The sequence below is a fragment of the Pseudorasbora parva genome, chromosome 14 (genome assembly GCF_024679245.1).
Source record: "Pseudorasbora parva isolate DD20220531a chromosome 14, ASM2467924v1, whole genome shotgun sequence".
NCBI classification, from domain to species: domain Eukaryota; kingdom Metazoa; phylum Chordata; class Actinopteri; order Cypriniformes; family Gobionidae; genus Pseudorasbora; species Pseudorasbora parva.
Window position 1 is genome coordinate 23,843,611 of NC_090185.1, and position 25,730 is coordinate 23,869,340.

The 25,730-nt window shown below is 39.1% G+C and overlaps 2 protein-coding genes across 2 annotated transcripts in view; one reads left to right on the forward strand and one right to left on the reverse strand.

The window, feature by feature from the left end:
• The first annotated feature begins 700 nt into the window (after positions 1-700).
• On the forward strand, positions 701-11,500 carry nfil3-4 (nuclear factor, interleukin 3 regulated, member 4). Its single transcript, XM_067414833.1, has 2 exons — positions 701-883; positions 9,854-11,500. The coding sequence occupies exon 2, from the start codon at positions 9,981-9,983 to the stop codon at positions 10,764-10,766; it is 786 nt and encodes a 261-aa protein (XP_067270934.1). The 5' UTR covers positions 701-883; positions 9,854-9,980; the 3' UTR covers positions 10,767-11,500.
• Positions 11,501-18,323: 6,823 nt separating this feature from the next.
• lingo3a (leucine rich repeat and Ig domain containing 3a) overlaps positions 18,324-25,730 on the reverse strand; it is a 49,039-nt gene continuing 41,632 nt past the window's right edge. The window contains exon 4 of the mRNA XM_067415961.1: positions 18,324-21,737. Within this exon, the coding sequence (XP_067272062.1) occupies positions 19,881-21,698 (1,818 nt within the window). The 5' untranslated portion in view covers positions 21,699-21,737 and the 3' untranslated portion in view covers positions 18,324-19,880. The remainder of the gene's footprint in view (positions 21,738-25,730) is intronic.

A 25,730-nucleotide genomic window follows, 5' to 3' on the forward strand; every position in this document is an offset into this window, starting at 1 on the left:
ATTATTAGAAAAATAGTTTTTTCAAGGTTGTTGGTTTTAGCTATATGTGAGATAACATAAAAACGAGCAACAGAATTATGTAGTTATTTATCTGAAAGGAGGAACTAGCAATAATGTGACAAAATAATCTCTGCTGCTTGGAACAAATGAAGAACGTACGAATCCGTGTGTGTGTGTGTGTGTGTGTGTGTGTGTGTTCGGGGGGGGGGGGGGGGTACTCTTATTGTTCATGTTTGAGGAGAATTTGGTGGTTACAGTTTTGGGAATGATTATAAGTGCCTTAAAATCAAGGTGTCAGAGTATTTAAGGTATTTTCAAAACAGCCCAGACTTCTGAAATTCCATAATCTTCAATTTAGAGCCTTCTTATCTTTAGTTAATGGCTAAAGAGGAATGAGGAAGTTGAACTACAAGGACCCGGACAAGACTTACAGAAGACAAGTATCTGGCCATCAGAAAAGCTCACTGGAAGAATTAATGAGAGTGCTTTTCCATATCAGCCCTTTTTTATACATATATAAATACACACAGAAACACACACATTCATTGGTATACATACGTGAGGGACGTGGGCCATGGTGTAGACCCATCAGCTCAGTGTTAAAAGAAGTAGACACAGACAGGGGCTTGTGGGCTGATCTCATAAAGCGGCGAACAGGCAGCCTCTAACTTTTAATCACACTTCACACCAAAGAGAAGCCACGAGTCAGAGAGGAGAGCGTTTAATCAACACTGCAAGGCAGGTGAGACGCTCAGGCCACACACAGACAAGACAAGCGCTTGATGTGCGGACAGTAGGCAGGTTTCAGTAACATGGAGCATCCTCAGTGATGTCAACGCTGGGTGACCTGACGAGCCTTCTGGAACTGTGAAAAGCTGTGAAGGTAAGGAATGGGGGCTTTTGTGTGTCCATCAGTGGTCAACTTTGAACACACTTATGAAAGTGTGATGTAATGACAAAAAAATAAGTAAGCTTCCTTTGACTTACTACAGAACCTGAGGTATCACCCCAGCAAGCAAAACAAAAAAATGGCATTGACCTTACTTTAGCAAACCTCTCGCTATCTTAAAAGCTTTTTTGCATTAAAATAATGCAATTAAAAGGAGAACTAAAGGATAAGATGCATACAGACTTTCGTAGTTTGAGGTGAAAATGCTTCACATCACTTGAAAGCGGTAGCTGATCTGCAAAACTAAACGTAACTAAACCTGATTTCAGATGTAACCTTTGGTTTACTTGCATTGCGAGCATCAGATTTCCCATTCTCAGAATGAAAGGTGCAGATTATAAAAAGCAGTACAAACATGAATTGAGCTTTCCAATATTAGGTTAATGTGGTAAATGTATTCTTGGTTTTGTAGATTTTTTTACCCTTTAAATAGTGTTGAATACAATAGTAACGTTAAATAATGAATGCAACCATATTTGCCCATAATTGCATACAAACGTATATTTAAGATTAGCCTGAATTTGACTTTTGTAAAAGTAAATATCCTTGTAGAGCTTCCAAATATTGAGTTTAAGTCTTTAGAAGCTTCAAAAGTGAGTGATGGATCATGTGTGGCTGCAAAATGTGGGTAATTTTGAAAGGACGTGTGGTGTGGCGTCTTGACGATTACATCTAAATGATTTCAAGGGAAGATTGAAAAGGCAATTGCTGCAAAACTGTGGCTTGAATGATGTACCTTTCTCTATCTATGGAAACAATGCTAAAGACATTTCATTGCTATTCCCATTAAAATTATAACGGGGAACAAAAGCCGCAGGTGCATAATTACAACATTTGAATACAAAATGTTTCATTGCAAATTATATCACCAGCATAACGATGCATGATGATCATGTTCTCCAGCGTGATTTGAGATGGAAACATCTGACCATCCGTACAAAGGAGTTTTTCATGATCAATGGCCACAAATTTGAATGGAAATAATGCAGAATCGTACATACTCATTTCATGTCGAAGATTTCGAAATTTGATTTTGAATCCCAGATTTTCAACGTGGTCTCAAACTTTTGGACGGGATGAAAATAAATTGTATAACACCGGAATAAATTAGCAGCACTGAACATCTTCAATGCAACACTTTCAAGAGGAAAAGAAATTATGGAAAATCTTTTTTTTTTATAGGCAGACGTTATTTTCTATGAAGACATCCATGCCGCTCATTTAAAAACAACTAAAGGGAGGGAAAACATAAAACATAAGAAACCATAGTCCAGGAAACAAAGATGTACAGAAAAACAGGTGGTGAGGGCAAAAAGCAACAGATAGGCTGCTAAAAAGGAGAAGTTTCAAAAGTTTGTTACTGAAAAGCACCCTCTAAACTTAGCGGCAGGTGCAGACATGTGGCCTGAGGCCCCTGGGGACCTCAAGATCATCAACTACAGTCATCGAAAGCTGTATTTGATGCCCATTAAAGGAATACTACTGTATACAAAAATTGACATTGAACAGTTTGACCGTTATGTCACAGGAAAAAACTATACAGTTCACCAAATTCAATTAGGGGACAGAGAAGCAGGAATCATGATATGGCTTAATGTGAATATTAAATATTATTTTGAGCGCTGTACATCAAAGTAGTTCATAACCAATGAATAACGATTCACAATGCCAACCAATTGCTTATGATCTACTGTTAATTAATTATGACAATGTTTACAATATGCGTTTATATCATATCCGCAAACTTGTTGCATTTCTAAAAGGCGCAGCTGTTCCATAAACACCACCTACTGTCAGAGAATGACATTGCATTGTCATTCAGTCAGTAAATGAGAAGAAGCTAACGCATATTCTATAAATCAAAACACTTATGGTCACAATACAAGGCGCAACTTTTAGCTGGGGGGGGGTTCAAACGGTAGTGAATCAGCGGATTGATTCATGATTCAGATCGCGTGTCAAACTGCTGAAATCACGTGACATTGGTGAACCGAATCATGAATCAACACGCTGATTCACTACCATTTGAATCTTTATTTTGAGGTTTGAAAACAAACGCGAAAGAGAAGACGATGCTGAATAAAGTTGTAGTTTTTGTTATTTTTGGACCAAAATGTATTTTCGATGCTTCAAGAGATTCTAATGAACTAACTGATGTCAAATATGGACTACTTTGATGATGTTTTTATTCCCTTTCTGGACATGGACAGTATAGTGTGCATACACTTAGATGCGCTCTCAGACTAAATATAAAATATTTTAAACTGTGTTCTGAAGATGAACGGAGGTCTTACGGGTGTGGAACGACATTAGGGGGAGTCAATAATGACATCAATTTCATTTTTGGGCGAACTAACCCTTTAAGCTGCAAATCATCAACTGGCGATTCATCATACAGCTAATTTTATAATTTTAAAACTTTATAAAAAAAATTCATTTGTTCAACTCATTTGTTTATATTATATTAAGCCTGAAAGTTTTGCATAATTAAGGCCTTGGCCACTTGAGTGAATGCAGTTTGTCTGCTGTCTGTTAGTCATCACATCACCACAGCTTCAGCCACGTCCTGCCTCTTTGCCCATTTTCAGTTATCCGGGAGTGATGCTCAGTGACACAATGCCAAGATGGCCACGGCCGACTTTACACTTCAAAACTGCTCTTCAGAATCCTATGGGTGACGGCATGTTTACCCGAGTGGCAACCCTCTGGTATTAAACAGCAATTCAACAACTGGCTGAGAGAGGCTCCAAAAGGGAGTCAATTCCATATATCCCCCATGTTAAACGGCCAACTTTACAGCATTATTTTTTTTACAGCCTGGTACAAAAATGTGTTCTGTGTAGCCAACATTGCCCTTAATGATAACCGTAAAGAGGGTACATTTTTTTATAACTCATCTGTTTAAATTATATTTAGCCTTAAAGTTCTGCATAATTAAGGGCGTGGCCACTTGAGTTACAGGTGGATTGCTGCTGCTTCCATATGTTTACTGTCTGGTAGTTCACCCACGTCCCGCCTCTTTGCCCATTTTTTATCCAGGAGTGATGCGCAGTGAAACACTGCCAGGATGCCGACGGCCGGCCCGCCTACTTTTGGGCTTCAAAAATGCTCTTCAGGAACCTATAGGCGACCCAACGGACACTACTTCCATATTTTTTTTTACTGTCTATGGTTTTACCCAACGCAGAATGCTCAGCGACTCATTATGTTCTTGCGCTTTTAAAAACAATTAAAAAAATATGCTAGCGTCAGCAAAAACGCTTTTGTGGATATTTGGCCTTAGGATTATATGATAATAACATTTTTAAAGAATAAGATAAACATATTTTAAATTAATATAAATATAATATCCTAATTTATAATTTGGACTCATCCCTTTTCTTAGTTTAAAGGCTGAAATGGGAGGTTTATCATTTATAAAATATGTTTTTGTCAAACCTTGCATTATATAAACTTTATATAAGCTTTACCCTGCCCATATGGTATTCATTTTATTACACTTTATTTTAAAGTGACATAGTTACTCAAATAAGTATTGAGTAATATTAATTAACTACATGTACTTACTAAAGAGTTACGGTTAGGTTTAGGGTTTGGTTTTGGTTTACTTACTTGTAATTTTGTATAATTTGCTGTCATTACTGTGGTACGTACATGTAGTAACATGTAACTGTCACCTTAAAAAAATGTTAGCAATTGTATTTGTGCAGGTCTTATAATGTCTTAAATTTGTGATGTAATAATAAAAAAGCAAACTTCCTTTGAAACAAACATCCTTAGTACAGAATCTGAGGTGTCACACCACCACCAAAAAAAAAAAAAAGCATGCTGTCAGCCTTACTTTAGCAAACATCTTACATTAAAATAATGCAATTAAAATGAGAACTAAAAGATAAGATGCATCAGATACACAGACTTTCATAGTTTGAGGTGAAAATGCTTCACGTCGTTTGAAAGCCGTAGCTGATTTCAGATGTAAAGCTTGGTTTACTCTGCAGATACCCCGAATAACATCCCACCCCAATGGCACAAGTGAATGGTTTGTGATAGGAGAGTGACGGACAGACAGAGAGAACATTCTTATGTGTGTATGTGTATGCCTGCTACACTGCAAGGCATATTTCAAGAGCTTTTCTGACTAACTTCTATTCATTGTAAACTCAACACAGGAAGGAGGAAAGCATGTGAACAATCTCTTTTGACTTTCTCTTTGTGTGTGCATGTGTATGTTTGTGGCACAGCGACAAAGCAGGCAGAGAATATATTTAGCTTCACAGCGTGTGTCACCATCACCGCAGCTAAACTGTTAGCATATCCTATGAGCGCATGTCCGCATTAGCAGGCTGGCAGACAAAAAAAAAAAAACTTCACAATTAGCAAGCAAGGCCTATAAAAAATTTACATTTCCCTAGAGAATGGTTTTCAAAATCTGTTAGACATTTAGCAACAAACAGATTTTGTCGAAACTGTCTGCGAGATGCCAAGTTAGCAACTTATGTAAAATGCATGACAGTTTCACGTTCCAGTAACTGGCTGAAAATAAACAGGGTGGTATTACTGACTATAGATGTCACCAGTACGCCAATGGTGATGAAACCAAACATGAAATATCGGAAACACAAGTGAGATTTTTGGCTGCAACGCAATGCTTCGTCTTTACAAGGGAGAGATGCAAAGATGCCAATGTGGAACGGCTCATGTGAGCAGCATTCAAATCGCACTGATAAAAACCCACCAGCTCTTCAACACATTAACACCAAAACATCTTTTATTTTGACACCACTAAGAAATGTTGACTGATAAAGAGAATTAGGTTAGTCTTGTAGTTGAACCGCATGTATCTGTGGTTAGCATACCACTGTGGCCCACACAATTAAAAAAAAAAGAACGAAAAAAAAAGCCTGTTTGCAAGCTAACACTGGTTATATGGGTGCTGGGTGCAAGATTTTCATTGACCAGTAGGAAAAAGTCAAAGTCTGCGCACTATAATTGAGTTTACATATCAAGGATCTACATTTATAAGATTAGTAGCATCAGAATCATAGTAGCAAATCTAACTGACAATGATGAGAAAATAATATTTGCATACTAAAAAGTGGTCTATAGAGCACTGATTATGTATTTTTTAAGCTAACCTCAGAAGTTAGCATCACCCTGGTTCCCTTCAAAAACAAACAATCAAAAAAAAAAAAAAAACAACCCACAAGGATTTGTCCACTGGCTATTAGATTGGTGCAGAGAAAAAGCTCTCTGACCAACGAAACTTAAGGATTCTTATACATTTTGTTCATCATGATAATCTTCACAACCTTTATGGACCTTCAAGTGACCCAATTCCATTTTTCCCTCCCATTTGGCACAGTTTGGATATGATCCGAAAATCTCTAAACAGGAAAAAAGCACATGGATTCTGATCTTCTAAAATCGGTCTCAGGGCTCATGTGGAAATCTGAAATGTAAAATGAATCGGATACGCACATTTGTGTCTGTCATGTATGCAGACAATGCGAGTTAAAAACGCGATGGTGGTGAATGGCGTCAACTGGTGGACACCATAGACCGTAAAAAAATATGGACGACTCGACATCATCCGTTTCCGCTTGCCATATTTGAAGCTTTCAGGAGGCCTTGCACGGCGCGGACATCTTGGGACCGAGTCTGCGCAGTAGCGATTTCGGGACCGGAGTTGCGCAGTAGAGCGCAGGAAGTAGAGCAGGAAGTACAGCAGCGATATCAAAAGCCCGCCCACACTCTCGCAGATGCAGAACAATTAATTATGTTGGTGTGAAATAAACAGTTATGGAAATGTAGAAATTAAAGCTAAAGCTCTAATCTGCTCCCAAAAATTTCGAAAAAAGTCCGTTAGTGCCTCAGTGACAACTTCACTCAGAGAAGACGTCAGTCTCAGCTGTCAATCATGACGTCACACCCCCCGTTTTTATAGCATCAAATAACTAACTCAAAGTAAACTTATTTTTAAAACGAACACCTGAAATGAAATCATCGTGATGATAACTGCCTTCAGTGACATAAACTAACTTTGGGGAAACATTTTTGAAGTGTAATTTTATTATTTAGTTTGCATCACGTCCATTAGAAAACACAGAGGGGCGGCTATACTGGGACCGGTCACCGGGGGGCGATCGAGGCGCGAAAGCTTCAGTAAATGAGAGGGAGACTGCAGGCTTGGTGGACACCAACCGCGATCACATGACTCTTCAATGGCGCAATGGAGGACGAAGGCTCAACCTGATGTTTTGCTGTCCTTCAAATGTGGTGCAGAAAAAGCCTGTATCATTTCAAAATCATTTCATCTTGGTCCATTGTAAATTGCGCCATTTTTAATGTTCTGGGTTAGTAAGTCTATCTTGTGGTGCTTCGCCAAGTATATATTTGTAACGGAGGCCAACCTCACTCCTCTGACCTCAAGAGACGCTCTATCGACTGACGCTAGAGGGTGCAGCCTTTAGCCTCCTTGTTAAAGCATCCGACTCTCATGCTGGCGGACCGGGGTTTGAGTCCCGCTTGGAGCGGGCGGGTCGAACAGGAGGAGTTACATACTATAAACACAGATATCTTATATGGGTCACAGTTGTAAGCTGGTTGTCCAAAAAAAATCAGATAGTCAGATATAAATCAAAATTGAGAATCAAAACCTGCAGTGTAAATGTGGCCCTGTCCACACGAACAAGGGTATTTTCAAGGGTCATTGTACTTTTTTGAAAACTCCTGCCAGGGTGAACATTTTTAGAAACTCCGATTGCAGTGGTGTTGTGATTATTTGAAGTGTAATTTGATTGTTTAGTGTGTATCACAACCCATTAGATTACATGGAGAGGGCGGGGTTTATGATCGATACGGGACCAACCACCTGGGGACATTTCAGGACTTGTGCCACACAAGAGTTGTCCGCGTTTTTTCCTCGTGAAAAGTTGTGCAATGTGTAACTCCCTGTCACTTATCCATTATGTAATTTTCGCACAACAACCAGACAGTCGTGTAGTGTGAGAAGAACAGCGATCGAACAACTTTAAAAATCATGCAATGTTTTCCTGGCATTAATTGTCATACACTTCCAAAACCACCAAAAATGTAACAATGACAAAGCAGTTCTGGCACTCAAATCAAAATATAAAACAAAGCTAATAAAAGCACTATTCCATTTCCCCCGGTTTTTTTCCTTCTGGAAATGCAAATCTTTTTCAAATCTGCAAATTAGCAGTAGCTTTTACATTATAGTGAAGCTGAAGTACTTTGCACAAGCACACACACTAATACTGGTCAGCGTAGCACCACAATGAAAGCTCAGCCTCATAGCTGTGGCTTGAGTGATCATCCACAATTCATCCCTTCCACAAACAAACAGTTTCATTGGCTCGTGGCTTGGCCTAAACGTTTTTTTTTTTTGCTCTGTGGTAAGCGTACATGCACCCTTGCTGTCACGCTCTGAGCCCAGATTCCAGCAGATGAAAGAAAGGGATGAACAGGATGTGGTTAGCCTACATGAAAACTCACACACTCTGTTAACTTGGAGAAAGGTCCAGAGGAGAGAAAAAAGAAACCGCAGTGAGCGTTGGGTTAGCTGTACAAAACGCAAGTTGCACAAGACAAGAAGATCTGCACATACTCTCATGCTAGTTACTAAAATAACAATAACAACAAAATAAATGCTATATATACATTTAAAAAAGTCGAATAAAAATAAAAAATGACTAAAACTTTACTATTAAAATATAAAAAAGCTAATTTGAAATATTAATAAAACCTATAGTAGTATCTCAATTATACTAAAATAAACACTGGCATATAGCAAGATATCAATTGAGGTAGCATTTATTTTTTAATAAATGCATTTAAGAGCATTAAAAAAAAGTTAGGTCTTAATCTAAAATAATCAATACATTAATCAAAGTTCACATTTTGGGGTTTCTGTTTTTAAAAATATTAAAAATAAATGATAAAAAAACAAATAATACAATCATCCAAGTCTGAAATTTGTGACTGACAACCCACAAAGCATGAAAAGAGTATTTTATTAAAGAGTATTATCTAATGCAATGACATTCAGATATTTGTAAATGTGACTACAAGTGGACTTTAGCAAACTAATAGGAGGCCCATGATTAAGTGGATGGAAATTATGTTTTATCTGACCTTTTGTCTGGAAAAGAAGCTAAAGTTAACAGTTACAAGGGTCAACAACGAGAAGACACAATGTGTGAATGACATCAGAGGGGAAGTAGATCTGTTGGTCGGCCTCACAGTGTTTGGCCTCACAAACATATTTGTCCTTCACAATAAATTATTCTTCCACTGGTTACCCACAAAATAGCAGCCTGTAAGACAGTGTGGGGGTTATTGGAACCCTCAGTGGGAAGTCTGAGGTTCCCACATGTCTGAATCACACCAGTGGTCACACTCATGTCATGGATGCTGCACACACCCCCAACACCTCATTGTCACTTCATTATCAGGCTGTTTGCTATCTGCATTGCCTGAGTGTTTTTGAGCTGTCAATGGCATTGGGAACTGCTAATAAGTAGAGAGCAGAAACTTAAAGATTAAACAAAGTCCTTGAGATTTTAGGTTAGCAAGACGTGCAGCTGTTCGACTGACAAGCGCAACTGCAACAACAGCAGTGACCACAAAGGAAATTTGTCTTATTACCTCATCTGTAGACATAATGACAGGAACGTTACAGGTTTTAGGTTCAGATATTTGACACCTTTAACCAAACTGGTCTCTACCAGGTAAATGTCAAAACGTTCAACAGAAATTGCTTTGCTATGACATAACCTCATAACATAACCCAGAAATGCAGATCGTATTGATGACTGCAATTTTATACAGGAATGAAACAACAAGGCCACCTGCAAAGGAAATAACTCTGCTTTCTCATCATAGGTAAAGCTCTGAGTGACAGCATGACTGAGGCTTGGGACTAACATCTGACTAACTCCAGACACCACACACAGAAAGAGGGCAGGTGCATATTGCGTGAAATCAATCAGAAAAGTCCTACCCGGTGAAAATGGAGTCTGCTTTCTCACAGATGAGGTGGGAACCTGATGAAGATGCCGAAGAGATTTCCTTGAGAGGTCTTGGATTGCGCCGCAAGCGGGAGTTCATCCCAGAGGACAAGAAAGACGCGACTTACTGGGAGAAACGCCGCAAGAACAACGAAGCGGCGAAGCGTTCACGAGAGAAGCGAAGGGTCAATGACTACGTATTGGAGACTCGTTTGGTTTCATTGAGCGAGGAAAACGCTCGTCTGCGATCTGAGCTGTTGGCTCTAAAGCTTCGGTATGGTTTGCTCAACTCTGGAGCCCCCTACTCCTCATCTCAAAGAGCAATATCCCATCTTCACTCTTTGGCCCCGCAACCTCTGGTTTCTTGCCCAGACAAAGATCTCTACTGGGGTAGAAGGCAAGACAGAGAGGCTTTAAATCAATTGGGGAACCAACAAGCACCCCTATGTCTGGGTACCCACCCGGGGTCGGCATTCCTTCCGACGCAGCCTATGGCTATACGAAGAAATCCCCCATACTACCTAGACTTCCCCACTCTCCATTCCCCTACAGCCGCACCTTTAATCTTTCCACCACACCTCGCCCCAGCAACAGCACCTTGGGCAGGACGAGCCCTGTTCCAGCCAGGGAGTCAGAGGATATTGTCGGATGACGAGGGTGAGCAGCAAGTGCCTGCGGATTCCAGCACCGCCCTGCCCCACAAACTCAGACTGAAGTCGCAAAACTCTCAGCGCAAAGACAATAGAGCTAAATCCGCATCTCCTCTTCAAGCATACATTTCAGATTGAAAAAACTAAATTGATACAGCAGTTATGAGTCATTTGTGATAATCAAACCTGGCTATATTCCAGGAAGTTTGTTGTAAACCATTTGATAAATAATACTTTGATCAAAAGGTCACACATGCAGATAGTTCCCGAAATTCATTTTGAAGAGGCAATATTTCCCTCATTGAGGTGGAAAGAACTTGAATTGGGATAATGACACACACTGTAATAAGGGATTAGCTGACAACTTAAAAAAGTGAGGAAATCTGTTGCCTTAAAATTATTAAGTAATAAACGTCATGCATAAATGAAAAAAAGTTATGTGAACAAATACACATGAAGTTTACTTAATTTCAAGGCAATAGTTTTCCTTTAAAGTTAAGTCAACTGATCACTTTTTACAGTGTACTTGAAATGTTCCACCTCTTTTTTTTTTTTTTTTTTTAAAGGAGAATAGGATCAGGATTTCACCTAGGTGAGACTCAAACCGAAGTCCTTTTGAGCCTAAAGCTCTGATGTCAGATTTCGCATTTGACAGATGTTTTAAGCTTTAAAAATATGCATTTTATCCTTTCATGCATTCCCTGGGCCATGAACGTGGCATTGCTAGTGCATTATACTACTGTTTGAGCTATAGCAACTTTGGAATGTTTTTTATTTTTGAGGCCTCAATGCAGCACTTAACACTGGAGGAAGAAATAAACTGAATAAGTGGTTGGATCTGATACTGATAGCATTTGTTTGCAATTTCTTTCAAAATAAGGGGGCCTAAAGTTATTGGTTAACCACCAGTCAGACACATGAAATGAGATTTTAGGGAAACTCACCACACCTCAAAGAGTCTGAAAGGAGGAGCTAAGAGGATATTTCTGTATTCCTTTAATTCTGGTGTCATGTGACGGTGTTTGTTCACAAAGTAAGGTAATTTGCGAACAAAATAGTTGCTTGCTTGCTACTCAAAATTAAAGCTGTCATAGCACAATATGTGGACTGTATTTTCTTTGTTTTTCTTTTTTTCTTCTTTTTTTATACATGTTTTGAGTCTTTGTTGAAGTTTAAACTGCATATCAATCAGCGCTATGAAATTACTGTGCAGTGCCTTTGCACAGTACCTGCTGTAAACTAGCCTTAATTCAATTTCATGTAATGTTTATTGCACAATACATTTTTGTATAGTTTTTGGAAGACGTGGAATTATACAGCCCTGATCTTGATGCTGCAATTCTTTTGTTTAATTTATACACTGTAAAAAAATGTTGGTTTAATGTAAAAAATAAGTAACCTGGTTGCCTTAAAGTTTTGAGTTTATTGAAATTGGAGTTGATACAGTGAAGGACACTGGTTTAATAAATAGAAACTCAAAATGTTATTGTATCTGAACCACATAAAAATGTGATAAATCATGAAATTAGCATAAAATGTTTCACTGCGTCATCACAAATAAACACATGGTATTCTTACAAAATATTTTAACAATATTTGAATAAAAGTTGTTGCTTCTCAAAAATGTTAATTGTATTAACTCACATTTTGCATTTCAATGAACTCTAAATTTTAAGGCAACCAGACAAACTTATTTTTTAAATAATTTTTTTACAGTGTATCATATAATTTCAGACTAATTCTTGATGTCTTCTTGATAAATGTCTTCTATATGAGCTTAGCACCAGACATGCTAAGTTCTTCAAAATCGCTTGAAGGCTAATCTTTATTTCATAAAATAAATCACAAGCCATTTTCCCACAACATATACTTTATTTTTCTTTATTCTTTCTAGGTACATTTATGAATAAAAAAAAGTGTGCCTATGTTAACTGCATTAGCAATGTTAGCAACAACTGTGGCTGACAAACCATTAGCTGTGATGCTAATTAACAAGGAGGATATCTAACATTGATTTGACTGACCAGCTCATTTTCATTTATGAATGTAAATCACTTTCGCTTATGTTATTTTAGGTTTATAACTCAAAACTGAAATAATTAAGTAGCATATGTCATGTTGTATAATCTTCAGGTGTTTTTTATTTTTTTATAATAATAAAGAACAAATGAAAATCTCAGCTTTTTGACCATTTATTTATTGTAAGCAAGCAGTTCAGCCATTGAACACAGAATAAATGATCATAATACATAGTGAGAAGGACTTTTATCTTGATGTCCCTTTTACAACTGGCCACTGTGTGCGAGTTGTGTTGCTTGCTTCTGATGACAGTCTGAATGATTTCACAGAGTTTGCTGCGGTTTATGAAAGGAGTGTGAAAGGGGGGTTGTGAAAAGTTTCAGTGGCGTGTAGGGAGGAAAAGGTGGAGAGGGGGTTTCTCAGCACTAATGAGTCACCGTTAATGATCAATTGTGATGTCTATACAGCACATACGCCGCAAACACACAGCACAAGGTGAGAGCAACAATCTGCTGGCTGGCATTGAAGGCAAGCGAGTGATTCAGTGACTTGCATAACAAGCCAGACACAAAGTAATCTTACATAACTATGGCATTTCTTCATGAACCAAAGTAGTTCTTAGCATTTTTGTTTTTTTAAATCGGATTAGCATACATTTTGCTCTGTCTTCACAGTTAAAAGTTCTTCATTTCTTCTTTTTATGTCTGCAGAAACCACCTGAGAGATGAAGGCAGAGAAGTACAATGAAGAAATAGGAAGTTTAAACTATATTGTCTTTGTCTTTTACATCTGTAAACCACATCCTCTAGCGCAAATTAACTGAGTGTTGCAATTGTACAAGATCTAGCTAGTTGGTTTCTTGGATTTATCATTTTTGAAATCTATTTTAGACAGACCTTTGACCCAATAGTACCTCCAAATTGTGCTAGCCTAAGCTAGCAGACATGCTAATCTTAAATTACATGGCACAGCTTTATGCTTAGCTATTTGTCAATAGCAGCTAATTTCCTAAATAATGATGCTAGTTACATGTCTCTTGTAGCCCTCTACAGTCTTTTTTCTCATATTTTAAAACAATTAATCTTAAAGGCACAATATGTAAGATGTTTTGATTAAAATATCCACACACAAAAAACAACTAGAACAGTGTATTTTGTTGACGTGTGTACATACATTATCCCAAATGTTTCCAAAAATGTTTAAATCCAGATAAGCTATTTTAACCAGGACACAGACTGTGTCAGTGCGTCGCCTATCAATGACATCACACCCGCGTTACCTTTGGTTTCCGGTTTTATTTTGTAGAAACCATGGAAACACCAAAGACCCTTTAATATAGGATGTGTTTTATTAGACAGGTGAGCAACTGTTTGGATACATTCATCGACCGAAAATGAATCATTGTTATGCAGCTCAACACAGTTAGTCTTAATGTTTAAATCTCGTTCTTGATTTACAGTGAGTACCATGTTTTACCATGCCTAATATCGAGCTGGCTTTACTGCAGTGTCACAAGTGTCTCATAGTAGCCACAGAGCAAACACACAGAGTAGCATTATAACAACTTTCAACACACTCAAATAATGTATCCAATATGGTAACAGCGCTGCGTTACCCCACATATGCGAGACGGATCTCACGAAAATGCGTATAAATAGTACGAGTTTGCAATCTCGTGGAATGTATACGCCAAAATGAGTTTTGGCGTGCTTATGGTACGCGGTTTTTCGCGTGCATATGATACGCACTTTATGGCGTATTATACATACGAACCCCCCACCCCACCACCCTAAACCTACCCAAGAGCGTGTCATATACACGCCATAAAGTGCGTCTCATATGCACGCGAAAAACCGCGTACCATAAGCACGCCAAAACTCATTTTGGCGTATACATTCCACGAGATTGCAAACTCGTATTATTTATACGCATGACCATGAGATCGTGTTGCATATGCATGACCAGAAGAAGCGGAAGCACTCGTCTGCAGCATGATATAAGCTCCATCAAGACAACATCAAGGTACACCTTTGTTTTGAATAACCGACCTCTAGTGGCAAAAAATATATATATTTTGGCTTTGATAGGATAGTTTGGACAGTTTTATTCTAATTAGCCCATGATTTGCTCACCCTCATGCCATCCTAGGTCTACAGGTCCTTCTAAAAAAATTAGCATATTGTGATAAAGTTCATTATTTTCCATAATGTAATGATAAAAATTAAACTTTCATATATTTTAGATTCATTGCACACCAACTGAAATATTTCAGGTCTTTTATTGTTTTAATACTGATTATTTTGGCATACAGCTCATGAAAACCCCAAATTCCTATCTCAAAAAATTAGCACATAATGAAAAGGTTATCTAAACGAGTTATTAACCTAATCATCTGAATGAACTAATTAACTCTAAACACCTGCAAAAGATTCCTGAGGCTTTTAAAAACTCCCAGCCTGGTTCATTACTCAAAACCGCAATCATGGGTAAGACTGCCGACCTGACTGCTGTCCAGAAGGCCATCATTGACACCCTCAAGCGAGAGAGTAAGACACAGAAAGAAATTTCTGAACGAATAGGCTATTCCCAGAGTGCTGTATCAAGGCACCTCACTGGGAAGTCTGTGGGAAGGAAAAGGTGTGGCAAAAAATGCTGCACAACGAGAAGAGGTGACCGGACCCTGAGGAAGATTGTGGAGAAGGACCGATTCCAGACCTTGGGGGACCTGCGGAAGCAGTGGACTGAGTCTGGAGTAGAAACATCCAGAGCCACCGTGCACAGGCATGTGCAGGAAATGGGCTACAGGTGCCGCATTCCCCAGGTCAAGCCACTTTTGGGCTACAGAGAAGCAGCACTGGACTGTTACTCAATGGTCCAAAGTACTTTTTTCAGATGAAAGCAAATTTTGCATGTCATTCAGAAATCAAGGTGCCAGAGTCTGGAGGAAGACTGGGGAGAAGGAAATGCCAAAATGCCTGAAGTCCAGTGTCAAGTACCCACAGTCAGTGATGGTCTGGGGTGCCATGTCAGCTGGTGTTGGTCCACTGTGTTTTATCAAGGGCAGGGTTAATGCAGCTAGCTATCAGTAGATTTTGGGGAACTTCATGCTTCCATCTGCTGAAATAGAGCTTTATAGAGATGAAGATTTCGTTTTTCAGCACGACCTGGCACCTGCTCACAGTGCCAAAACCACTGGTAAATGGTTTACTGACCATGGTATTACTGTGCTCAATTGGCCTGCCAACTCTCCTGACCTGAACCCCATAGAGAATCTGTGGGATATTGTGAAGAGAAAGTTGAGAGACGCAAGACCCAACACTCTGGATGAGCTTAAGGCCGCTATCGAAGCATCCTAGGCCTCCATAACACCTCAGCAGTGCCACAGGCTGATCGCCTCCATGCCACGCCGCATTGAAGAGGTCATTTCTGCAAAAGGATTCCCGACCAAGTATTGAGTGCATTACTGAACATAATTATTTGAAGGTTGACTTTTTGTATCAAAAAAACCCTTTTCTTTTATTGGTTGGATGAAATATGCAAATTTTTTGAGACAGGAATTTTGGGTTTTCATGAGCTGTATGTCAAAATCATCAGTATTAAAACAATAAAAGACCTGAAATATTTCAGTTGGTGAGCAATGAATCTAAAATATATGAAAGTTTAACTTTTATCATTACATCATGGAAAATAATGAACTTTATCACAATATGCTAATTTTTGAGAAGGACCTGTATATGACTCTTCTTTCAGACGAATAGAATCGGAGAAATGTCCTGGCTCTTCCAAGCTTTATAATGCAGCGAATGGCTGTTTCATTTACATCATACGCTAGAACGCCAGTCTCTCATGACTGCGTATACGGCAATTAGCGGAAGCTAGAGATTACATTTCATAAAAGTTTTAAATATGGATATTTTTCTTACACAAATGTATTGCTTGGATTCAGAATGCCTTTATTAACCCCCTGGATCCATGTGGAGCCCTTTTAAATGTTGGATAGATGCATTTTTATGGACATTAAAACAGAAACAGCCATAAGCTTGGAAGCATTTTTTAATATAACTATAGTATAAATATCATCTGAAAGAAGACTGTCATATACACTTAGGATGGCTTAAGGGTGTGAAAATCATGAGCTAATTTTAATTTTTGGGTGAATTATCCCTTCCCATATTTGATCCACATACCGATTTAGCCTACCTATGCTAACATTCGGAGTTCGACTCATGACATGCTTAGTCGTGCGCACGATTTACTCATTTGTTCCTTTGATTTATAAATTGCGTGCACGATTTACTACTTTTTCTTCTTTGTAACAGAAAAAAATATTGCTTAAAGAAATAAACGCTGCATTCTTAAACATATTTCCTTAATGACAGCCATGATTCATCAATCACACATTTTTCTTTCTATTTGAGTCACTCCCTGCCAAGCACGCTCTTTGTGAAATGACATCATATGTCAGCAAAAGCATATTGCACATTAATATTCCAGACACAACTACTGAACATTTTGTAGACATAATAATGATTCAGTGATTCCATAACAAATCGCACAATAGAAATATGCAGGACACTCAAAAACAATCTTAAAAACTGAGCCACGGTGGAAAAGACAGAATAGTACCTGCACAGAGACTAGCATTATCTACTTGTGTACAGAGTGCTAACCTCTATAATGGGTAAAAGCATATTAATATTGCATTGACATATCTTGCATCTTTGGTGTGAAAGTGAAACATGACACTTCTCTTTTTTCATTTTATTCATAGACTGTTAAGTACAAAATTCCTGGCCACACACAACTAAATCTACAACATCATCAAGACATAAGATCACCCTAACTTTGTATTCCAATTATGTTTATATACGTTAGATATAAAATAAGGGGGTTGTCATGTGAGAATCAAAACTTTAATTTATGTCACTAATTTAGAGGCAAGGTCAAACGTTCATACCCCAACTTGAAATATTATTCTATGTTTTGAATATTTTTATATCATTATTTGCCTTTGTGTCTGTGCTTTTTAAATCCTGCAGTAAGCAACTTTGTTTTAGAAAGCAGATGGTACAGTAGAAGAGTGTCATGACAAGAAAATAATTGACATTTTCTTGTGCACACGTTTGAGATGACTATACCAGATGCTTATTTATGGTCAACAATTGCTCACTTGTCTTGTCATTTCATTCAAAGTTTGTGGGCTCGCATCGAAGTATGCTGACAAACTTTTCAGGCAAAAATAGCCACTTTTGTTGGTTTGTAAGTTGGTTTTTGAAGACAATGTTAAACTGACATTATTCAGCCCGATTGCATGGCTATTCCCCTCTGACTAGATTTTATTGTCCTGGTTTAAAAATCTGCTTTAAGCATCAAACTTTAGTTTAGCCTATGTATCAAAAATGCTATGAGATGCTTATTTTGAACTCCTATTCACTTTGGAAAAAAACTAGAAGCTTGAAAGCAGCTCTGTCCTTTAAGATATATTCGTTAGATTACATAAATTAGTCAAAAACAGATGAATTAATAGCATCGCTTATGATAAAGACAGAAAAAGAAGAAATTCCAACACAGGGACTTAGATACATGCTTTTATAAACAGCATATTTGTCATTCGTACAATATAAGAACAATATTCTTAACATGTTTAAGAATAAAACCATCTAGAACAAAAATGTTTGGATCCCCATTTATTTTACATTAAATAAAACTGTAAAATGATTTTTTTTTTTTTTACAAAAATATCAAAAAGCTTTAGTTTTACAGTAATTGACAACACATTATGGCAGTTTGCAATGTACATAAAATGCTGCTTAAAATAAGACAGAGGCAGATTCGATCTGCTCAAACAGAGCGGAAAATTCATTAATTTAAGCTTAAATTGACCGATAGAAGGCAATAAGGTTGAGCCTGATACCCTGTGTTCTTTAAACTGACAATTTAGCATTAGGGGGCAGCAGAACAGCTTTGTAAAGTGCCTTCCTGTTTCATTTTAAGCGGCAGTACTTGAGCAGGGAAAATTTAGTGTCCAACGCCTCATAAATGCCATTTATAAACAGACAATATAAGCATAAGAAATATATGACGGATCAAAGGACCAGTGACACAAAAAAGCTATTTTGTTTCCAGCTTTGTACTCATGCAAATTAACATGAAACAATTCATGAGATTGACATTCCCTTTTACACACGTTACACAGAAGAGGCATAAAGACATAAGTTCACCAGTAATAAAATGCTCCGATTTTTTTTTAAAGCAGTAACCCTTTAAGAGTTTTCACACATTATCTTTGATTAATTTAAGAATGTTATATTGAATAAAAGTATTTCACATTAATGAAAACAGGACACCAAAATGTACACACAAAACAGCCATATATACAATAAGATACAAAATGTCTTCAACCCAGTGCAGATACTGAGGCTATTGGTGTTTAGCTGATATATAGATAATGTGCTTTTTATGTTGGTACTACAGTACCTTTGCACGTGTGTGCGCGTTTAACTTTATGCGGGCATGACTCAGAAGTAGGTGGCAGTGTAATATAGAAGCAGTTATCAGGCCTCATTATCCAGAGCAAATCATCTCTTTAAGTAAGATATAATTAAACAGTTTTAATTCTTTAAACAGTCTTCTAGCAACCTAGTGGTTAACTGGTTGAGATTTGAAGCGAATCCAACAACAAACCCTTATTTAATTGGCAGTGTGAAATGTATGCCCATGCCTATAAACCATTTGGGCACTTAAATTGAATTGCTTAGGCAAAATGAAATAATGTACCTTTTTTTTATTACTTTTGAGGGAATTGGCAATTACTTGGCAAGCTGAAAGCACCCATTTAATAATCAGAACTGTTACTAAATTAAAAAAAATATTACTAAATCCCTCTTTTCTTTATATGGGAAATTACATGGTAATATTTATTTAATATTCATTATACATCACTGCAAGCTTGGCCTTTTCACATGAGAAAATTCAAAATGGATAGCTAATGCCAACCAGTCCCTCACAGATGTAATTAATCACAAATGCCCTAATAATAATTATTATATGTCCCAAGACACCAAAAGTAAGATTAGGATGATGGAAAGTACCTCTCAGTATACATTACTCCCATTAAACCCTTTGTCTCTCAAAATCTGGATCTATAGCTATACGCAGGACTGGTATTGGACATATATTTCAGTTCGAAATAACAATATTGTGCGCTTTAGCCCTTCAAACTGTGAGTTAATTTTATATCATCTTCATGTTAAACTTTCGTGCTCCTCCTTGACCCCCGCTGGCAGCAGGACCATCTACCTTTCTGAATGAATACTCTACTGAGAAATTGTTCTTGTGCTGACCTCGTCCTCGGCTCCACACAAACAAGAGAATGAAACAGAAAAGCACCACACCCAAAAACATAATACAACCCATTGCTGTGGAGACCAGGATGGTCTTGAGGTCCAATGTGAACTTGAGGAAGACACGCGTGTCATTTAAGTTAGTGTCATTAAGATCACCCACGTAGTAGGTGCGATTTGCTGCCAATGCCCCATCCAGTGGCAATCCACTGACTGTCAGGGTGGCAAAGTAGGTATCGTTGCCTCCAGCATTGCTTGCTATACAGATGTAAGTGCCACTGTCTGTTACCTGGGCGTAGCGGATCTCCAACGTACCTTCAGGCAGGACAATGATTCTCCCAGTACTCTTGGTGGTGATACGGCGGCGCTGAGGTGAAATCCAAAAGATGACCGGAGCTGGGTCTCCTTCCGCTCTACATATAAACGACACAACCTGGCCTTCACGCGCCGTCAACTGTTGCAGCTTGCGGTTACGAATTTTGGGCCGCTGACAGGTAAAATGGTCAAAGAGTGCAGAGTCCGAAAAGGTATTAAGTGCTTTTCCTCGCACTTCCAAGGGTGTGGCGCAAATGGGCGACTTTCCATTGAAGTTGAGGGTCTTACGGCGCTGCAGGATCCACAGTAGGCGGCAGTCACAGGACAAAGGGTTGCCATCTACACGTAGCGTCTCCAGCGTATTGACAGAGTGGAATGATCCTTCCTCCAAGGTCACCAACCCATTGTTTGACAAGTTGAGTAATCGTATCTGTTGTAGTCCTCCAAGACCATAGGGCTGCACTAGTATCAAGTTGGTACCAACTAGGTGCAGTTCTTTCAAGCGGACAAGGTCCCGCAAGGCCCAGGACTCAAGAACCGAGATGGGGTTGTATGAAAGATTGAGGCTAGCCAAGTGAATTAGGTTGCGAAGAGCACCCGTAGGCACGGTGGAAATGTTGGTATTGGTAATCGAGAGCCAAGAAAGGTTGAGACCCTGGAAGCTGTGTGGAGAGATGTACTCGAGGAAGGGCCAATGGTCAATCTCAAGAGCCCGCAGTCCACCCAGCTTGCGAAAGTTCTGCTCTTCCAACGAAGAGATACTGAGGTAGCGTAATCGAAGAGTCACCAAGCCTCGAAGGTAGGAAAGAGACTGTCCAGTTATAGAAGTCAGATTGCACCTCTCGATGGTTAGCTCCCGGAGACCCACCAATCCCAGGAAAGCCTTGTTTGAAATGTACACCAGGTCATTATCACCAACTTCCAAATTGCGGAGATTCCTCAAGTCTTGGAAGGTGAAGTCTAACAGGATGACCAGTTTATTCCCACTTAGGTCCAGAGTGGTGAGGTTGGCGAGACGTGAAAAGGCACCCATGGGCACGAGTTTAAGCTGGTTGGCTCGCAGACGCAACACTCTAAGATTAAGCAAGCTGGAGAAGGCATTAGGCTCCAATACGCTGATGAGATTCTCACTCAGGTCTAGCTCCTCAAGTCTCGAGAGAGTCGACAATTCATTGTATTCCACCCAGCGCAAACTGTTGCAGCTCAGATCCAAAAGCCGTGTGTCAGTCGGGATGCCCCCAGGAATAGATCCCAGGCGCTTGTTCTGGCACATCACAGCTCTCTGATGAGAGATACAGTCACAGCGCTGTGGGCAGCTCTGACCGTGTGTTAGGGATGCAGCGATTAGGAGCACAAGCAGCCCCGGTAAGCTCAGCCATGGACAACCCGCCATGCCCCTTCCCTACAGGGGCTGAATCACTGCACCTCACACCTAGAGACAAGAAAACACAAAAAAGGTATTGACTTTTGCAACTCTTAATTATAACCACTTAACTACATAAGCCAATCCATTACTCACCAACATTTATGTAAGGGCATGTATAACTATTTCTAAAGTTGTTCTGGTGGATGCAACATGTTTTCAGACCAGTAGAGATAAACATTTTTGTTGTCAAGTTAGTATCTTTACACGACAATTTTATTTTATTTAAACACTGAATGAAACACAAATACAGTTCATTATATTCATTAAAGGGGGGGTGAAACACTCAGTTTCAGTCAGTGTCATGTCAATCTTGAGTACCTATAGAGTAGCATTGCATCCTGCATATCTCCGAAAAGTCTTTATTTTTTTTATAATTATATAAGAAAGATGCGCTGTTCGGAGTCTTTCCGAAAAAAGCCGAGCGGGTGGGGGCGTGTCATGTGAGCGGAGCTAAATAATGACGTGTGCAGCAGCGCGCTGCAGTGAGGAAAGTGAGTCGCTCTGCGAGGAAAGTGATTCGCTCTGTGAGGAAAGTGATTCGCTCAGTGAGGAAAGTGATTCGCCCGCCGCGTGAGGAAAGTGATTCGCTCTGTGAGGAAAGTGATTCGCTCAGTGAGGAAAGTGATTCGCCCGCCGCGTGAGGAAAGTGAGTCGCTCTGTGAGGAAAGTGATTCGCTCAGTGAGGAAAGTGATTCGCCCGCCGCGTGAGGAAAGTGAGTCGCTCTGTGAGGAAAGTGATTCGCTCAGTGAGGAAAGTGATTCGCCTGCCGCGTGAGGAAAGTGAGTCGCTCTGTGAGGAAAGTGATTCGCCCGTCGCGTGAGGAAAGTGAGTCGCTCTGTGAGGAAAGTGATTCGCTCAGTGAGGAAAGTGATTCGCCCGCCGCGTGAGGAAAGTGAGTCGCTCTGTGAGGAAAGTGATTCGCTCAGTGAGGAAAGTGATTCGCCTGCCGCGTGAGGAAAGTGAGTCGCTCTGTGAGGAAAGTGATTCGCCCGTCGCGTGAGGAAAGTGCTAATACAGATCGACCGCCGGCCTATCAGTGGGTAAGTCAGTAGCTACTGGTTATATCACCTGTTTAGCATCCTACAAGCCAGCGCTTTGATGGGGGTAGCCTGTTGCTTTCGCTCTCTCCCTCGCTCTCTCTCACGCGCTTCCGGTAGAATTGTCCGTAAGGCCCATACAAGGAAATTCCGCCCCCACTAACGTCAATGGGGACGCATGATCTCAAAAAACTTGCCGAAACTTATGACTAACCGGAAGTAGTATTTTTGACAAAGAAATACTCCCATCAAACGTCCACCTTAACTTTTGAAACTTTGTCTATGTTTAGTATGGGATTCCAAGTCTTTAACAGTGTAAAAAGATCAGTATGCATGAAACAGCATTTCACCCCCCCTTTAAAGCACAACTTTGTGTACATAACTGGGGTATTTCCTCTTTTCTATAAGCAGCCCCTACTGTCAGGGAGTGAATTTGCATTTTTATTTACCCCATCTAACATTGTGTTTACATATATCTGAACAGACAATTTGGATGATGATATTGCACCAGATTTTTATGGCCAACTTGGATGAGAACAGGCCTTTAAAGGTAATCTAGAAATCTAGACGCACCCTAGCGGCAGCAAATCTATTTAGGCTATTTTTCAATTTTTTTGAGTGTAGTCCAGCAACTCTCAATAGACTTCTGAGCTGGAAAAACCAAACTCTGGTCAGGCCAATCACGTCGTTTAAAGAGTTGGTGGGCGGGCTTAATAATATTGTAGAGTTGCGTGCTACTTGTAAACAAAGAAGCTGGCGAACAGCTGTCTTTCGAATCGGCTTTGGCCGGGACTCTGGAAGACTTGGAGTTAAAACTTTTCTTTGAGAAAAGAACGGCACTGAAATCATTCTTATAAAGGGAAGGGAATTTTTCCGACCGGACACGGCGACAGTTTAATCTATCAACTAGCTCCGCTTCACGTTGCTCTGGTTGGTTGTAGCGATATCCAGTTGCGTGCAGAGGGAGTTTGAAAGACAGCCGTTTATCCCGCCCCTCAGATTGTCAATGGTGAGTTCCCAGACCAAACATCTTGATGTGGGTCTGGATTGTCAGGCTACTTAGGGATAGTTCACCCAAAAATCAAAATTCTATTGTTCCAAACCTGTAAACATTTCAAAGGAAGATATTTTGAAGAAATTTTGTAACCAGGCCGCTTTGGGGCACCACTGACTTCCATAGTAGGAAAAAAAGAAGTCAATGTGTCCCAGAACTGTTCAGATTCCGACATTCTTCAAAATATATTTGTTCTCAACAGAACAAAGTATTGTACAGGTTTGGAACAATCTGAGTGTGAGTAAATGATGACAGAATTTTCATGTTTGGGTGAACTGTTTCTTTAAACTGTTAAGATAAAGCCACTGAAACGTCAAGTGGTTAAGTTTAAATGCAATATGAAACAGAAACTTGCTATGCATTTTCAGTGAAAATCATTATGGTAAAAATAAAAGGAGAAAAAGCTTTAGAATGTCATGAGCACTTTACACATGAACAGAGACATCTCAAATGGCTTATTGTCTTCTTTTGTATCTTTATAAGCCAAGAAATAAATGTACAGTATCAAGCTTTGAGTTAGGCATGGCTACAAAGTCACTCTGATTATGTAGATTTCTGTTAGTTAGCATTTCATTAAAAAGATAAATATTTTAATATCAACTTGACCTTCACAAATGTGCTATTGAAGACATCCCAGTCAGTGCATTTTCATTTAAATCTTGAAAATTTAGGCCCACACTGGTGCCAAAGCTTAACATAATGAGACTCACCTTGGGTTCAGAAGTTCAATCTCTGAGTACCAGGTTGTTATTGAACATTTAACAGTGATATTTCAATATGCACCCCAGCACGACTCTTCTTCTCCCTCCCCCATCATCTCTGGTAACCCAAACACACGAGCAGCCCTTGTTCAAACCCATATCGGCTAACACTAAGAAGCTGTCCAATCAGAATCTAACAATCAGCAGTGACCTGAGTGAGGTGAATGGATAACTACACCCAACTATGACTCAGGTGTCATGGGTCATTATGTCAGAAAATCATGAATACTAATGTTATAGGCAACGATTAATACCCTGCCACTTTTCTTTCCACCCCCAACGTCTCTGCTCCTCATGAGATGTCAACAAAGCATATTTCAACAGCTTATTAAATTTAATTGTCTTCAGGAAAGTGCTCCCATATGAATTTATATGTCACGCTGACGGGCAATAACTCCAGATTGCTGGAATAGAGGTACCCTAACTATATCATTTCATAGTTAGAGATACATTAAAAAAGATATTGCCACCTAAAAGTGATATTTTACACTAAAATGTATTCGCCACGTGTCATTTCAAACCAGTATGACTTTATTTATTTTTTCCGAGGAACACAAATGATGATATTTTGAAGAAAGTTTCTTGTCTATACAATCAACGTTAATAGTCCAAAACCAACATTGACTTTCATTGTATGGACACTTTTCAAAATATCTTTTGATTTTGATCTATCTCGTGTTCCACAGAAATCATATACAGGTTTGGAACGACATGAGAGAATACATTTTAGTTCAATTTTAGCTTCATCTGCAATGGAATTTAAATGGATCTGGCCTCGACCTGAAATTGTCAGGAGTAAATGAGAGACACTGCTACCTCTTTGCTCTGTTGTTCACCTCAGCAAGGTAGCATGTCACCTGAGAATTACATAACAGCTGTTAGTCGATACGTGAAGGGCAAATAAAGCAATTAGTGTTTTTTTTCTTCATAACAGCTGTTGAGAGGCTGGTTATACATAAAATATTAATACAGAATAGAACATCAAGGTTCTAAAAATATATCAAGAGAAGGAAAAACACTGCTGTGAAATCTAAAATAGACACCATATGAAAGTACACACCTACAGATGTCTAAATTGCATCAAAAGCAAAATAACTTGTTCTGTTCACATTTGACAACCACAAAAAAAAACATTTTATCATTTAA